This window comes from Hippocampus bargibanti, linkage group LG05 (genome assembly GCF_051943395.1).
Source record: "Hippocampus bargibanti isolate YZ-2025 linkage group LG05, ASM5194339v1, whole genome shotgun sequence".
Classification (NCBI taxonomy): domain Eukaryota; kingdom Metazoa; phylum Chordata; class Actinopteri; order Syngnathiformes; family Syngnathidae; genus Hippocampus; species Hippocampus bargibanti.
The window spans coordinates 28,714,077-28,732,442 of NC_142738.1; the positions used below are offsets into that span (position 1 = coordinate 28,714,077).

Sequence of the window (18,366 nt, forward strand, 5' to 3'; positions counted from 1 at the left end):
ACTAGTACCTATGTTAAAAAATGTCCCGCGGCAAGAGAACCTCACTCGCTCGGGTCCTGCCTCAACATCCACCCAACACCCAAACTACCCTCTGACTCAATCCCCCCGCCCAGGCTCTTGTTGGTGGCACGCCAGCAATCTTTGGCCACGTCTCAAACTTCTCTTTGCACACAACCGGGTGGATTCAAGGTGGAGGTTGGCGAGCAGCTGCTGCCGCTTGATGGAACAGCAGAAAACCAGGGGGAAAAAAACTGTGTGGAGAATTGTGGATGTCTCGGGAAGTGCGAGAAGCCGGCTCCGTCTAGAAGCAGTGCAATCCCATACAAGCCGAAAGGTAAATTTGAGTAATTGAATTGATTGAAACAGTATCACGAACCAACAACGACAAGTTTTGAACTCTCGAATCATGACTATTTTATTCAAGATGACGTCACTTGTAGTTTCAATGCGACCGAAATCACGTTTGTTGTTGCGTTTTGTCCGTTAATTTATTTCAGAGCGTGAAGTAATCTCTTCTTCTTTTCCTTTCGGTTTTTCCCTTCATGGGGTCGCCACAATAAAGTGATGTTAAATACCGGATTATGCGGATTTTTCCACATCGACAGGAAACATAAAAGAAAACACAATCGTATAACAAATATATAATATACAGGATAACATATATCCATATGTTTTCCTTTCTCTAACTTTTGGAGACAGTCTATCATTTCTTTCTTGTATCTATTGGAAGGGTCCCTTTTTAGTTGCTCATAAATGGAAGAATCACTGGTAAACCTATTTATTTTGTCTTCATAATCCTATGTGTTGAGAAGCACTGTACACCTACCCTTGTCTGCTGGCAAAATAGTAATATTTTTTATCTTTTTGTAGAGTAGTTCACGCCTTTCTCTCTTCCAATATGTTGGACGGAGGTTGTTTGGCACTTCTAAGAAGGGCTGATATTTTAATGCGCAGATCATCTGCCTCGGCATAGGAAAGTTTATTTTTAATAGCCGATTCAGTAGCTGTGATGTAGTCTATAGTAGGTATTGTTTTATGAGTTACTGAGAAATTTAAACCTTTGGTTAGTACCGCCTTTTCTGTCTCTGAGAGTTAAAGAAAGGAAATCATATAGACAAACAGATGTATTTTAGATTATACACAGGGGAGGCCACGCCATGCATCTACGGCCTGCCAAAAATACATAAAGAAGGGTTCTCCCTCAGACCCATTGTTTGTAGCATTGACTCCTCTACATACAATGTAGCCAAATATTTAAAAACTATCTTAGCTCCGTTGGTTGGTAACACAGAATATCACATAGAGAACACCACAGGGTTTGTAGAGAGGATCAAAGACCTCATATTGGAACCTGAGGAAACATTGATGAGAAGGTTTCTTCAGCCGTCATCTGTACAAAAGTGAAGGTTTCGGACGTTTCGCCTCCTATCCAAGAGGCTTCGTCAAATTGTACAGATGACGGCTGAAGAAACCTTCTCATCGATGGACCACTCCTGTACGACTGAGAGCTTACACAGACCTGAGGAAACATTGGCATCTTATGATGTGACTTCTCTCTTTACTGGCATCTTACGATGTGACTTCTCTCTTTACATCTGTCCCAACCCCAGCAGCAGTTTCAGTGGTGAGGGCGTGACTGCTGGCGGACGTTTCTCTGCATGAACCAAACTTAAACCGGACCACATCTGCCAATTATTGGAAAGCTGCCTTAATACTATGTATTTTCAATTTAGGGAGAAACTTTACAAACAAATTCATGGTTGTGCTATGGGCTCACCAATTTCACCCATGGTGGCTAATCTGTACATGGAAGAGATGGAGAAACAGGCCCTCACATCCTTCCCGGGGACAAAACCTCGACACTGGTTTAGATATGTGGATGATACTTTTGTCATAATTAAAAAAACAAGAAATTCAATCCTTCACAGATCACCTCAACTCAATAGACATCAACATTAAATTTACCCGTGAGGACATTAAAGAGAACCAACTAGCCTTTTTGGATTGTAAAGTAATTATAAAAGAGGACAGAGCGCTAAAAACAGAAGTCTTTAGGAAGGCAACACACACTGTCCAATACTTTTCGATTCTAACCACCCTTTACAACACAAACTAGGAGTTATCAGAACCCTCCAGCATAGGGTTAAACTAATACCAACAAGCGTGGAAGGTAGAGAAAAGGAGTCAAAACATATCAGGAGAGCACTCACAAACTGTGGGGACCCTCAGCGGTCATTTAACAAATGTCAGAAAGAAAGAATAGGGAATGAAACAAAAAATTCTGAAGGTACAAAAAGGAGAGGAGAGGCAGTACCTTACATTGCAGGAGTTTCTGAAAAACTACGAGTCCTTTGGCGACACAAAATTCCTACTTATTTCAAACCAATAAACACTTGAAGGCAAAAGTTAGTGCATCCAAAAGATAGGCTGCCAAATGCAAAACCAAGTAATGTAGTTTATTCAATACATTGTAAGAATGAAAAGTGTAAAGAGCAGTACATTGGGGAGCCTAAACACATTCTCAAAAAAAGACTTTATCAACATTGCAGGGATAATACTAGTGGGCCTCAATCGACAGTACATATGCACCTAAAAGCTAGCAACCACTCATTTGACGACAATGAGGTTAAAATCTTAGCGAAAGAACATAGATGGTTTGAAAGGGGAGTAAAAGAAGCGATTTTCAGAAAACAACTAAATCCTTCATTAAACCGGTTTGGTGGGGTGAGGTTCAATTTGGATTGTTCATACAATAGCCTGCTTAGGCAACATAGGATTAGTAATACTGATGAGGTGATACCGGTCGAAGTGGGGCAATCAGGCCAGTCGTTAGTTAGAAGTTAGTCCGACATCGCCATGTCTGGACAGTAGGGATATATATATATATATATATATATATATATACAGGGCCTAAACTGCCAGTTAGACTTTAGTTTGCTGACAAAGTTTCTTGGATAAGAAGCGAAACGTCCAACACCTTCAAAGAAATACAGATGACGGCTGAAGAAACCTTTTCATCGTTACACGGGGATTACTTCAATGTCCCTTACTTTATCTGTTTTACATGTGCTTAACATGTGCTACCTGAGCATGTTTTAACAGACATTAGTTGAAAATTAGTCTGTATAAATCACAGATGTCAAAGTCAAGGCCCAGGGGCCAAATCTGGCCAGCCACATCATTTTATTCGGCCCGCAAAAGCAAATCAAACTTGTGAAATTCCATGATGCTCGCTAAAGCCCAAACCAAAATTTCAAATCATTGTTTTTTACTGTTTAATGTGAAAACTAGTTACTCATTAATTTGTTGTGTGTTCTATATATAATATGCGGAGGCGATTCAACATTCTAATGACTCCTCCAAATTCATAACGGCCTCCCAGAGGAAACCATAACTACAATGTGGCCCGTGGTAAAAAATGAGTTTCACACCCTTGCATTCAATAAAGTTCAATAAAGCAGTTGAAATTTCATTTTAATTCGAATGTTTGGCTGCATCAATTCACTGAACTGGGTTGACACATAGCACGGCTGTTGTAAAAAACACAGCCTCGCTTGTTTATTTATCTTTGCAATACAGCCCCATTCTACAAACATTCACTGCTGCTCCGTGCAGCGGCGCAAAATCCCAAAGCGAGACAAACAAGCTAATTATTTTTGCTTGATGCAGACAGCTAAGCATTGCATGTTCGGAGGTGACTGCATTCTCAGAAACACTAAAATTGAGTCAACACAAAAGAATCAAATGTAATACTTGATCATGATTACACCTTGTATCTACCCCCTCCCACACCCACACACACACACAAGACAGTTTGGGTGAATGGAACCGAAACAAATTGCTATTGCATGTCTGGTGGAGTGGTATGTTAACTAACTTCTGGTCGTTTTTGAAACTGTTATGCTGACAAGTGACAAGTTTTGACCTTTATGCTATATCTGCAGCAGTGGTGGTCCGTGCATTTCACACCTAGGCCTTCAGTGAAGTCCTGCTTAGTCCGACTTGAACAAATATCCCTTGTAATACCGTAATTTATGACACAACGGCTGGAGATATCATTTACAAAAGCACACGCATGCAGTACTGGGCGTGGCATCACCTTAATCGTCTACAACACAGGCTACTGCAAACACTTAAAAATAAAAGGAAATTTAAAATCATTTGTCCACAAAGTTTTATTAAGTCCACCAAGAATATGCAATCTTTAACAAGATTTTACGCTAAATTACAAAATGTCAGTTTAATATCAGAAAAACAACAAGACGTTCACAAAACGAACTATTTGTTGAAAATAAAAGTAAACAAATCTTTTTCATTTGTTCTTGAGAATAGGCCTACATGTGACAGCGAGTTGTCCTCTCCTTCAGCCATTGTGGGTTAAAAAAGTGAGTAGATATACTTGGTTTTTCTGCTAAAGTTTCCGGGTCTGATCTGTTGTAGCTTGGTTGATTTGCATAGCGCGGCCTCCGCTGAGGGCTGAGGTAAAGTGAGTATCCAATCACAGGACGCGTACATGTCATGTTCAACGCGAGGCCCTCTAGCTGGCCTTACTGTCCCAACTCGTGATCTGATTGGCTATCGCAACTATATATCAACTACATGTGCCCATTCATGTACAGCGCACAGACGCCCTCACTGTTGATTCTGAAGGCGTCGGTCAGATTTCATACAGCCTGGCGACACAATCTAGCTGAATTCTGATTGGATTAAAAACTCTGACCTAAAACTACAACACTGAAAGGAGCATAACCAGATGGATATAATATAACATCAAGAAAACAGTATGTAGAATAATTATATATATATATATATTTAGAAAAAATACTTTTTTAATGAAATTGACTTTTATTATAATTATGATAATGATGTCTGATTATGTTAGGCCAGCAGAGAAGGCCTTGCTGGCTCTGACGGCCCACCACTGATCTGCATAAAATACCTTCATACCGCTACTGAACCAAGACCACAGTCTCTACCTGAAAAAAAACCTGTTCGTCGTGCATACAGTATTTTGCGATTTCTTCTTGAGTGCTCGTATTTTTTTTTCAATCATACATGACAAAAATCTAAACATCAAAATATCTTTCTTTGTTCAAGTAATTTTGAAGAGAAAATGTAATTGAATTGTACAAAGTAATGTTACCTCACAACTATACCCAGTTGTGGTGTGACAGGGACGTGAGTGCTTTTGTCAATCCTGAATCTGCACCAGGGGTTTGGGCGACTGTCCCAATTGGTCATCCAAAATCTGGCCAATCACTTCGACCATTTTATCACAAGGGACATTCACGCGGCTGCTTTTACCTTGGCTGACCCCACACGTGCAAAGTTACACCTGTGTAGCCCCATAAAACATCTTAAACCTGAGTAAATTTAACCCTGCTCACGAGGTGGTTTAAAAATGTAATCTGGCATAAACGCTAGTTTACAGAGAAACAATGATATACAATGGGACGTGTGGGCGCTATAGGGGTCGATTAGCTCACTTCGCTCAAGGCCTTCACGTGACAAGAGTTGATTACTGTGAATCTGTGGTTCAAAGCTTGACAAAAATTAATCATATCTCCCACCGGGTGGCCTGACTGGGGGCGTGGGACTGCAAACAATAAAAGTCCGACAAGGAGGACAAGGAACTTTGGAGTGTAATCTCGGAGCAACTGCATGTCGTTCGCTCCTAGAGATCTGCTCATATCAGCTGCACCAACGACCTTCACTTAAAGGACAACCGACGTCTCCGGACAAGTTGTCCATAATTTGTAAAATGTCTTCAAATGACTTCTAATGAGGGTATTTTACAAAGATTCCACCGCATACAGCTATATTTTACGTTTTAAGACTCGCGCTGAATATTCCGGAAGTCTTGTTTTTGAGTTGGTGACGACTCATCATCCTATGTTACTGAAAGAACGCCCCTGACCGAAAAAAGGACACATTCTAGCAGTCCTTCCATGACGTCAATGCATTTTGCTCTACTTTGGTCTGAAAACCTTGTGTAGGACCAAAATGAGGCAGAAGAGGGCAACAAAGCTCCATGTACGGAATTAATCAGCCTGTGGAAACGGACTGATTAATTCCTTACACGGCTTTGTCGCCATTTTCTGACTTTTTTGGGTGCGACATTTCCCACCCCTGATGCCTCAACATGAAACGGAATAAATTCATTAATCAATTGCAAACATGTGTGTTTGCAATATGCTTTCTTCTTCAGAACTATTTGAATCATATTCATAACTGGATGAGTAACAAGAAAGCATATTCTCTGAATCTGAAGCCATTGTTTTGATTCTCCAGCAAGGACCTTCTGAAACTGGCCACTTCCGGGTTCATTTTTTTGGAGATTTTGAACACTTTAAAGGACAACCGACGTCTCCGGACAAGTTGTGTCCACAATTTGTAAAATGGCTTCAAATGACTTCTACTGAGGGTATTGTACAAAGATTCCACCGCATATAGCCATATTTTACGTTTTAAGACTCGCGCTGAATATTCCGGAAGTCTTGTTTTTGAGTTGGTGACGAGTCCTCACGTTACATCACTGAAGGAACGCCCCTGACCAAAAAAAGTACACATTTTGTATTACAGTGAGACCTCAACTTACAAACGCCTTAACTTACAAAGTTTTCGTCTTACAAACGTCAAATTTATGAAAATTAAACCTTATAATAAGCACTATTTTCATAATACACACCCACCACGGCTGGCGGAGTGATCTTCGGCGGAAGCACACGACCGAACAGCACCAGAGGTTAAGTTACCAACAGTCCTTATGGAAGGTGACTCTCCTTCCATAAGCCATCAACGACCATCAAAAAGGTAAATAAAACTTTATTTTACAGCAGTTTATTACTTTAATTACAGTCCTCACGTAATGCGACTCTCTTTCCAAACAGCAATTCCCTTTGACCTTCGACCTCCAACGCCATTCCATCAAGCCATAAATGACCATCACAAATGTAAATAAAGTGACTTTATGATACAATTCAGTGTATTTCTTTCATTACAATACAATAGCACATTTATTATACATATAATAAGGTATGTTGTGTGTAGTTTTAAGGCTTATTTAGTTGAAAAGTATATTTTATGGAAACCCGGGAACAGATTATTCCCATTTTAATGGTTTCCAATGGGAATTTCTTTTTTGAGATACACACTTTTCGCCTTACACACTCTGACTGGGAACCAATTAAGTTCGTAAGTTGAGGTCTCACTGTACAGTAAAGTCTCGTTATATCGATATTCAAGGGAGTCCGAAAAAATATCGATATAACCGGGACTATCGATATATCCGACCCTGTTTGCATGTAATTTTCTCCGTGCGTGCATAGAAATAGTATCGATATAACCGGGACTATCGATATATCCGATATTGATATAACGAGACTTTACTGTACTTGTTTGGTCTGAAAACTTCGTGTTGCACCAAAAAAAGGCAGAAGAGGGCGACAAAGCTCCGTGTAAGGAATTTATCAGCCTGTGGAAATGGGCTGATTAAATCATATTCATAACTGGATGAGTAACAAGAAAGCATATTCTCCGAATCTGAAGCCATTGTTTTGATTCTCCAGCAAGGCAAGACATCTTGGGGTGACACCACAAACAAGGGGGCGGGACCTTCTGAAACTGGCCACTTCCGGGCTCATTTTTTTTGCAGATTTTGGACACTTTAAGTCATTTTTATTGGTGTTTTGCATGTGACTAAAAATATCATACTGCATGTTTTGGGTATTTTAGATGCTATAAAATGTTTTTCTGATGTCAGTCAGGAAACAAAAGAGTTCAATCAGGAAACAAAAGAGTGATGTCGGTTGTCCTTTAAGTTAAGTTCTTTTGTTCGAACGTGTCCTTGTATAACTCTGACACATATAGCGAAAGATTAATCGTTTAAGAAATAAAATGTATTATTCTTTTTCTTTTTCTTAATAAGAAAACCTTTATTCGTTTCACAATGGATACATTCCCAAATTACAGCAGTAAAGTAATCAAAGGAAGTAAGTAGAAGAACAAAGGTGGCGCACACAGAACACAGCACAAAGGCAGCCACACTCACGGCTCCATTTTGAAGTCAAAATAAAACAATCACAACATAGCCCAACACAAAAGACATAGTCATACAATCTTAACCACCTTTCTGCATCCTCTTTGTTGTCCGAAGCAGTTACAGATGAAAGAAGAGAGGATCAAAGTGACCTTTCACCATTGGATCAGGGCTGGCATGCTGAAAATGTGCACATGTGTGCTCCCAGCGAAGTTTTGAAAGTAAACACGAAGCTGTGGCAAACAACTCCATTAGAGAATGATGCTCATCTCTTATGTGGTGGGACTACAAAGAATCTCCCAACAATTATTTCTAAAACTATCCGATCCAAACTATTTTATTTTAGTTTTTGTGTTTTTATTAGTTGTTTTTTAGGTGCGAGTAGGTGGTTGGGTTGGGTGCGTGGATGAATGAATATCATCTTGGCTTATGAACTATTTTTCGGGAAACACACGGAGCGCCACAATGGCTGGCGGACTAGTTTTCACACGGCCAAACAACGCCAATGCCGGACTACTTTACTCACATCCTTTCTGTGTGCATACGTTTGTTTGTCTTCAAGGATTTGTTATCACGGATACTTTTGCTGTTATGGGACCGAAAAAGACCCCACCACAGGCTAGTGTTCAGCCGAAGAGGACACAAAACAAAATTACGGTCAAGCAGAAGAAGGAGATGATCGAGAAACACGAACGAGGTGTGCGCGTGTGTGTGACTTACCGGCCAAGTACCAGTATACTAAGTCGACCATTGCTACCATCCTTCAGAACAAGGAAGCTATTAAAGGTGCGTGTGTTGCTAAGGGTGTTTCTGTGTTGTCTAGGCAACGGTCTGAGGCAATAGAAGAGGTTGACAAACTTCTGTTAATTTGGATTAACGAAAAGCAGCTAGCCGGCGACAGCGTGAGTGAAGCAATTATTGCAGAGAAAGTGCAGCAAATTCACTCAGATATCGTCAAGAGGCAACCTGGAAGTTCGTCATCTAATGATGATTCCAAGGCTAGCCACGGATGGCTTCGAGAACTTTAAGCGTCATACAGGGATTCATAGTTTAATTTAAAACAGATTCTTATTTTACAGACAGTGTATTGTCGGTGTTCAAATACCTGACATGTTTCGGCGTCTATAGGGATTCATAGTGTCATTCGTCATGGTGAGGCAGCCAGTTCTGACGATAAAGCTGCCGAGGGATCATTCCGCAAGATGGTGGAAGAAGAAGGCTACGTTCCTCATCAAGTGTTTAATGCTGATGAGACCGGCCTTTTTGGAAAAAGATGGCTCACCGGACTTTCATTACACAGTAAGAGAATTCCGTCCCTGGGCCTATGAAGTCCGTCCCTGGGCCTATGAAAGATAGGCTAGCCCAGGGGTGGGCAAACTTTTTAAGTCGCGGGCCGCAATGGGTTGTAAAATTTGACAGAGGGGCCGGGCCAGGAGCATTTGGAGGGAGTGTTTGGGCCGGAAATACTAAACCTAAAGCATTAAAGGACAACCGATGCCCCCGGACAAGTTATGTCCATAATTTGTAAAATCACTTCAAATGACTTCGACTGAGCGTATTTTAATACGATTTCACCGCATATAGCTATAGTTTACGTTTTAAGACTCGCGCTGAATATTCATGAAGTCTAGTTTTCGAGTTGATGACGATCCCCATGTGACGTCACGTTTGGAACGCCCCTGACCGAGAAAGCGACACACAATGCATTTTGCGGTACTTTGTTTGGTCTGAAAACTTCGTGTTGATCCGTGTTGATGGCAAAATTAGAAGGAAAACACATAAATAACACAATGGTGAATCGTTGTGTGTTGCACCAAGACTACTATTTGATACTAGTTTACACAAATTCCCAGCAGACAAATCGGCCCATTTCCAACGGAGCTTGGGCGCCATCTTCTGCATTGCTGTCATTGATGGCTCGAATTGAAATGGGAGGACTCCTTGAATCAATTGCAAACATTTATGCTTTCCTCTTCAGAACTATTTGAATCATATTCATAACTGGATGAGTAACAAGAAAGCATCTTCTCCGAATCTGAAGCCATTGTTTTGATTCTCGAGTAAAGCAAGCCATCTTGGCGTGATGTCACGAACAAGGGACTGGGACCTTCTGAAACTGGCCATTTCCGGATTCATTTTGAAGTCATTTTTATTGGTGTTTTTCATTTGACTAAAAATATCAGCCTGCGTGTTTTGGGTATTTTAGATGATATAAAACGTTTTTCTGATCTCAGTAGGAAACAAAAAAAATGGTGTTGGTTGTCCTTTAAATGTAGTGTGTACAAAGCACAGCACAGTAGGAACACTACAACCCAATTTATTAACTGTCTTTCAAATGTGAAAAATATCCCTGATGAGTTAATAAATTTGTCTCAAGGAATATGCAAGATATGGCGTTTACATACTATTTCGCAGATACTGGGAGGACGAAATGGAAATAGATATGCACTGTGATTTATCAAGATTGCATCTTTTTTTAATAAGTTTCAATCGAAGGTGCACAGTTAAAGAAATCAACTATCATCTATTGAAAAATTGAATCACTTTCATCATTCAAAACACATTATTACACAACGGAATATTCAAGCTCAATAATATCTACTTGTGTTAAATTCCGCAAAATCGTGGATGGTTTGTCCTGACCGCGCGCCCTACAAACTCGCCACGGATGCCCTCGCCTTCACACGCAAACAGTACACGTGTACCGTCGCCAAGCACACAGACATAGGCTACCTTCAGTTGAAATTTGCATACTCGGCACGGCAGCCAATCAGAAGTCTGCTTCTTTCTTCCGGACTTTCGCAAGCGTTATAAGGTTGTGGATTTGCATATCATTTTCCAAAATAGATCCACAGAACCTCAGCCCAGAAGAAAGATTCAAAAGAAGCTAACAACATGTGTGATGCTAAAAAACGTAAATTTATATCAAACCGTGACTGTAAAGTGTACGTGAAAGTTATGAAAGGGGCTTAGTGGCTCGTACCAAGCAATGCAAACGTTGCATTGTGCACCATGGTGATAAATGACTACTGCAGCGCAATCTGCAGTCTTCGCCATTTACCGTAAAATAAGCAAGGTAACATTAGTGGTAGGTACAGCCTTAATTAATATAAAAAACTTAATACTTTGTGCCGTTTGTTTTTTATTGCTTATTGCATTGCTGGTCTTACAATATCGTGTTTCAAGTTGTGAAAAGCTGGGCAGTCAACTTTTCAGAGTTGTCTGCCCTTTTGTCCGCTACCTTTTTGTCACGAGTTTCAGACACTGTTTTTACTATAATTTAGACAAGTTCGGCGGGCCGGATTAAAAAGGCTAACGGGCCGTATGTGGCCCACGGGCCGTAGTTTGCCCATGCCTGGGCTAGCCCTCCTACCTACAGTCCTGATAGAATGTGGCTCTCCCTCCCAACTCCTCCCACTTCATTCCATCAAGTCATCAACGACCATCAGAAAGGTAAATCAGAATCATCTTTATTGCCAAATATGTAGAACACAAGGAATTTGTCTCTGGTATCATCATCAAAAAATTGCAGAGGCACTATAAAGTTCTATTTGGGTTTCTGTTTAAAGAGTAACGCTCCCCAATTAAAATGACTTTATTATACTGTACAGTTTATTTCTTTAATTACAATACCTTCTTCTTCTTTTCCTTTCGGCTTTTCCCTTCAGGGGTCGCCACAGCGAATCAATGTCCTCCATCTATCCCGGTTTTGTGCATCCTCTTCTCTCACACCAGCTACCTTCATGTCCTCTTTGACCACATCCATAATCTTTAATTACAATACCATAGCACATTTATTATTCATAAAATAAGGTATATTTTGTGTAGTTTTAAGGCTTATTTAATAGAAAATTATGTTTTATGGGGACTTGGGAACGGATTATTGTGTCATTTTAATGGTTTCATATGGGAAATTAATGCTTGGAAGACACACTTTTTGCCTTACACACTCTTTATGGGAACCACTTAAGTTCGTAAGCCAAGGTATCACGGTATCTCGAGAGAGAGAAAAAAGTATCAATCACATGCACAACAGGGTTCTTGACTTTCTTCCTTGTCAACGTAGCTGATTTTCCCGCCCTATCTGCCACACTAAAAATCTTAAACGCAAGGTTGGATGAAACCGCGCCGCCCCCCAAACTAAAAAAAATATTTATATGCCAATCGCAGGGCACACAACGATAAACAACCAGTCACTCTTACACTCACACTTCGAGACAATTTAGAGTGTTCAATGGCTGGATGGATGCATGACATGAGGAGCCCGCGATGTGAAGAAAGGAGCGTCAGCGCGGAGTACCGATGCATATGTGGAACTGTCAAATCGGATTTACGTGGCACAGGCGATGTGAGATGATCTCTTTTCGTCAATGGATGCTTCAGCTTTGTGTTTGCTTTCAACATTTAGCTCGTAGTAGACATGTACATTCCACCATGACGTCCCTGATCCACTGGTGAAAAGGACACTTTGATCCTCTGCTCTTTCATCTAGAAATGCTTCATGTAACTGAAAGTACAGAAAGTGCTTAAGAATGAATGACTGTCTGTGTCTCTGTTGTCATATTATTTATTTAGTTTTTTTTGTTCTTTTGGTTTCAAGATGGCGCCGCTAGAGTGGCTGCCTTTCCAGCAGCTCCTGTATTTACTTTTTCTACTTCTGTCATTCCTTTCATCTTCCTTTTATAACTTTTCTCTCTCTCTCTCTCTCTCTCTCTCTCTCTCTCTCTCTCTCTCTCTCTCTCTCTCTCTCTCTCTCTCTCTCTCTCTCTCTCTCTCTCTCTCTATATATCTATATATATATATCTTTCTCTCTCTATATCTCTCTCCCCATCTCTCTATATCCCTCTCTCTATCTCTCTATCTGTCTCTCTAGCTATCTCTCTCTATCTCTCTTTCTCTATCTATAGCTCTCTCTATATCTCTCTCTCTCTCTCTCTCTCTCTCTATATATATATATATATATATATATATATATATATATATATATATATATATATATATATATACAGTAAAGTCTCGTTATATCGATATTCTCGGGAGTCTGAAAAAATATCGATATAACCGGACTATCGATATATCCGATCGCATGTAATTTTCTCCTTGCGTTCATAGAAATAGTATCGTAATAAGCGCTACTATCGATATAACCGATATCGATATCACGAGACTTTACTGTATATATCTCCCTATCTCTCTATATCTATCTATCTATCTATCTATCTATCTATCTATCTATCTATCTATCTATCTATCTATCTATCTATCTGTCTATCTATCTATCTATCTATCTATCTATCTATCCCTATCTCTCTATCTATCTCCATCTCTATTTCTCTCTCGATCTCTATCTACCTCTCTACCTACCTTTCTTTCTCTCTCTATTTCTCTCTCTATCTCTATCTCTACCTACCTCTTTACCTACCTTTCTACCTACCTCTTTACCTACCCCTCTGCCTTCCTCTCTATCTCTCTACCTCTCTATCTCTCCACCTCTACCTCTCTCTCTATCTCGATCTCGATGTCTATCTCTCGATGTCTATCTCTCGATCTCTATCTCTATAATCGATCTCTATCTCTCGATCTCTATCTCTCTATCTCTCTCTCTTTATCACTCTATCTCTCTATCTCTCTCCCTCTGTATCTCTCTATCTCTCTACCTCTCTATCTCTCCACCTCTATCTCTACCTCTCTATCTACCTCTCTATTTCTCGATCTCGATGTCTATCTCTCGATCTCTATCTATCTCTCTATCACTCTATCTCTCTAGCACTCTATCTCTCTATCTATCTCTCTCTCTCTATCTATCAGTGACGTGCAGTCAGGGGAGGCAGGTGAGGCTGTGCCTCACCTGTCATCATGGAAATATCAAATGACAAAATAAATTAAACAGTTATATTTATTTAGTGATTTGTACTTTAACATTCTTTTCCATTTAACTTCACCATTTTTGGATTTTTTTTCAAAATCGCTGAATTTTCACATTTAGCGTTCAAATACTAAGTGGAGACGAGTGGTGAGGCAGCAGCCGGCTGAGCCTCACCATGGATTGCACAATCACTATGCTAACTGAAGCCATTTTACATATTATGGACACAACTTGTCCGGAGACGTCGGTTGTCCTTTAAAATTACACGAAATACAGTAAAGTCTCGTTATATCGATATTCAAGGGAGTCCGAAAAAATATCGATATAACCGGGACTATCGATATATCCGATACTGCGCCGAACTGCATTAAACAAAAGCCGCCAAAAGAGGGCAGCCAAGCGCCATATAAGAAACGGAGCTGGCCATTAGCTCCCTTTTTTTTGGGGGGTGAGAGATGTTCCCCTAATGATGCCTCAAAATGGCACATATAATTCTTTAATGATTGTAAACATGTATGCTTTAACCTTCAGAACTACAGTGTATTTGAAACATATTCATAACTGGATGTGTAACAAGAAAGCATATTATCCGAATCTGAAGCCATTGTTTGGATTCACAAGCAATGCAAGACGTCTTGGCGTGAAGTCATTTTTATTTGCATTTGACTAAAAAGTGACATCGGCTGTCCTTTAATACACAGTATGGAATGTTAATAATTTTCAAAATCATCGCGCTTCAGCAGACAAAACAAGAAACATTGTTGCAAAAAACGATTGCATTCATATACAGTACAGTGGGCATGTACATAACACAACAGGGAAACTGCAAGGCTTACATCTTACTGTATTATGTATACAATTTAAAAAAGTCATCAATCTTCTTCTGCTTCCCATTTTTACCTTTTAACACAAACACTTCAATCTCGTCTGCTACACACGAGCTCCGTTGGAAATCGGCTGATTTGTCTGCTGGGAATTTGTGTCAGCGAATATCAAGTAGTAGTCTTAGTGCAACACGCAACGATTCACCATCGCATTATTTATGTGTTTCCCTTCTAATTTCGCCATCAACACGAAGTTTTCAGACCAAACAAAGTACCCAAAATGCATTGTGTCGCTTTCCCTGTCAGGGGCGTTCCTGTCGTGACGTGAAGTCAGGAATCGTCACCTACTCAAACACAAGACTTCCTGAATATTCAGCGCGAGTCTTAAAACGTAAAATATGCGATGGAATCTTTGTAAAATACGCTCAGTCTAAGTCATTTTAAGTGATTTTACAAATTATGGACACAACTTGACCGGACGCGTCGGTTGTCCTTTAACTATTGAAACCTTCTGTGTAGCGTCTTTCTTTGCACATATCTCATGTTAAAAATTGTGTGACTAACAATTATTTCATTAGACAATCACATGTCTGACCATGTTTGATCAGCGGGGACTCTCTGACATTGTCTTGTATTTGGGTTTATCGCTGTTTATTCATTTTTCTGAATGTCCCTTTCTTCAAATCTGTCATTTCCTCTGGCCCCGCCTCTTTTGCAGCACGGCCTAAGTGTGCAATTCCACTGAAAAAAAGCATCAACATCGAGCCAAAGACACCAATCCACAACCAATCATGACCTGTTACAGACTGAACCTCAGAACTATGGTTTTTCTGTTGATCGTGCTGGGAGTCACAGTGATCCTGTTCTACGGCAGGTACGTCAAGCTAAGCCGTCTTGACCCCACCCCTTCCAATCGGAAAATACACGTTGTACTGCTCTCATCGTGGCGATCCGGATCATCTTTTGTTGGCCAAGTATTCAGCCAACACCCATCTGTGTTCTACCTCATGGAACCTGCCTGGCATGTTTGGACCAAACTTCAGAACTCTGGTGCACTGGCGCTACGAATGGCTGTTAGGGATCTGATACGAAGTGTGTTCCATTGCGATTTCTCTGTGCTGGATGCATACCTGCCAGAACGTCACAATGTCTCCTCTTTGTTCATGTGGAGTCAGAGTCGAGCGTTGTGCTCACCGCCGGCGTGTTCTCTCACACCACGTGGCCATCTCAGCAATCAATCTCAGTGTTCACAAACGTGTGACACGGCAGGCCTACAGGGTGTGCAGGAAGCCTGCACTTCCTACAGTCACGTGGTCATAAAAACAGTGCGGATATTTGAACTTGAATCCCTATACCCTCTCTTTGAGGATGCCGGCCTTGACCTTCGCATCATTCATCTGGTTCGAGATCCTCGGGCTGTATTCCGGTCAAGAGAACAGTCTGCCAATTCTTTTGTACGTGATAATGCCGTTGTGTTGGAGCAGAGAAACATGCCTGCAGCCGAGGTACAATACAAAGTTGTGCAGGAGATCTGTCGTAGCCACATGCGCATTAGCGAAAGGGTGCTCCGGAAGCCCCCGCCATTTCTAAAAGGCCGGTACAAAATGGTACGCTACGAGGATGTGGTTCGCAATCCAGTAGCGGAAATAAGTGCTATGTATGACTTTGTAGATCTGGACATGACACATCAGTTAGAGGAATGGATTTATAAGCTAACTCATGGCAAAGGTAAAGGCTCCTTGCAAGAGGCCTTTGAAATCACTTCAAGAAATGCTGCAGATGTTTCTCAGGCCTGGCGTGCTACACTGCCACACAATAAGGTCAAGCGCATCCAGCAAGTGTGTGAGAGGGCCATGGCACAGCTCGGGTACATAACTGTGAACAGTGACGAAGAACAAAAGCGACTTGATATTGATTTACTGGCACCACGTGAACCCTACCAGTTCAGCTGGTTACCACAAAAACCTGGGCACCTCGGTAAAGGTTAAAAAATGAATTGTAAAAGAACCTCTTGTCGAATGAAGTTATTATGCCATGCAGTCTTTATATAAGTTGTCTTAATATAAGTGAAGCAACACTGCTGACATGTAAGGGCAATGCAATAGTTTGTGACAACTGACACAGTCTCAGGTTGTCAGTGGTGGGAAGATTACTGTAAATTGTTTTGTTTTTTTTTATTCGCGGCAGTATAAGCAGTACTGATTAATGGGATTTTACTGCTGTATTTGCAAACGATAGTGAGGACCAGCGGTACGAAGAAATGGATGGAATCTCATGTTCAGAGATGCACAAAAGCTGTTTGTGATTTGATTTTTGATTAATATGTGAAACCAAGGGGCTTTATCGGTTGTGCGACTCAAATTTAATTCCAAAATGTGTTTGTGTTCCAACTGAACCTCTAAACTGGATTTACTGTTTTTGTTTGTTTATTTCTATTGCATAATATTATATTATGCCGTGTGCCAATGATTGAATAGCGGACATTGGTCAAACTGCTGAGTAGCGATGACTCACAGAGGAGAAGTTAGGACCATGTGGAAAAAAACACAGGCAATAACATATTTCCTCTATTGGAAAGTCCAGGTTAAAACTTACTAGGTTCCATGAGACTATTAGTGTGATGAAACAATCATTAATCAAGCTCATGTTTCTCAGTGAAATCTATGGAAATGCAGTTAATCTGTTACAGTCCCAAAACTAAATTACACTTTTTTGTAAACCATTGTATGGTTAAAAATAAATGTCATGTATTGTTGAAGCAAGTGAAGACACTGTATTATAAAGAAATAAAACATTTAAAGAAGTAATTTATTGTGCATTGTCTTTAAGCATGGTGGGTGGGTGGGGGGGGGGGGTTACTACATTTCTTCATCAAAACGTTTTCTTACCTGATAACCTGAGATTTTTTTTCTTTCTTTGTAAATTCTTTGCGAGATTTGGGAATACTGAAACTTGAATGTCACATTGTCCGAACAAATATATATTTACCACGGGTTTCTGTTGATTACCGTATTTTCCCGTGTATCAGGCGCACCCGTAAGCCTTCATTTTCTTCAATGACCCTGCGCCTTATAATGCAACAACAGCCTGTTAGGCATGTTGTACCTATCTGCTGCTGCTCTCTGCCAGTATGGAAGTTTACTACACGATTACAATGTCAGGCGACAGATCACGCTTGCATACATTTTGGATCCTTTCCCACGGCACACCTGACAATATCTTCCACATTTTATATCCCACTTGTGGACCTCTGTCAAACGGGAATTCCTGAAATCTGTAAAACAAAGAAAATGTTCATTAAACGTGCTCTTACGATATAATATTAACGATTCATTCATAATAATGGACGTTCTGGAAACATACCATAGTCTGCAGCAGCGTCAACTCTAGGAACTCCCTCTCGATTCGACAGAATACATGTGTCTGTGCCTCTATTTTCTATCATTGGATCCCAATCGGCGACATGCGATTGACCCTGAGTTTTACTGAAATTGCGAATGTTTCTAATTTCATTCATTTAGATTTTCATCTTGTAGACCATGACATTGTGGCGTCACACGTGCGCACCGCGGCGCTGACGTGTGTACGCCTTTGAAGTGCGCCTTTCAACACTTTGATGTCTTTCAAGTCAGCCGGAC

At 40.5% G+C, this 18,366-nt stretch overlaps 1 protein-coding gene across 2 annotated transcripts; it reads left to right on the top strand.

The window, feature by feature from the left end:
* On the top strand, positions 1 to 17,547 carry chst6 (carbohydrate sulfotransferase 6). Of its 2 annotated transcripts, XM_088997598.1 has the most exons (3): positions 1 to 334; positions 4,333 to 4,385; positions 15,447 to 17,547. In XM_088997598.1, exon 3 carries the CDS (start codon positions 15,520 to 15,522, stop codon positions 16,714 to 16,716), a length of 1,197 nt encoding a protein of 398 aa, XP_088853724.1. In that variant the 5' UTR covers positions 1 to 334; positions 4,333 to 4,385; positions 15,447 to 15,519; the 3' UTR covers positions 16,717 to 17,547. The 2 variants fall into 2 exon arrangements, with proteins under 2 accessions (XP_088853724.1, XP_088853723.1); XM_088997597.1 differs by lacking the exon at positions 4,333 to 4,385.
* The last annotated feature ends 819 nt before the right edge of the window (positions 17,548 to 18,366 follow it).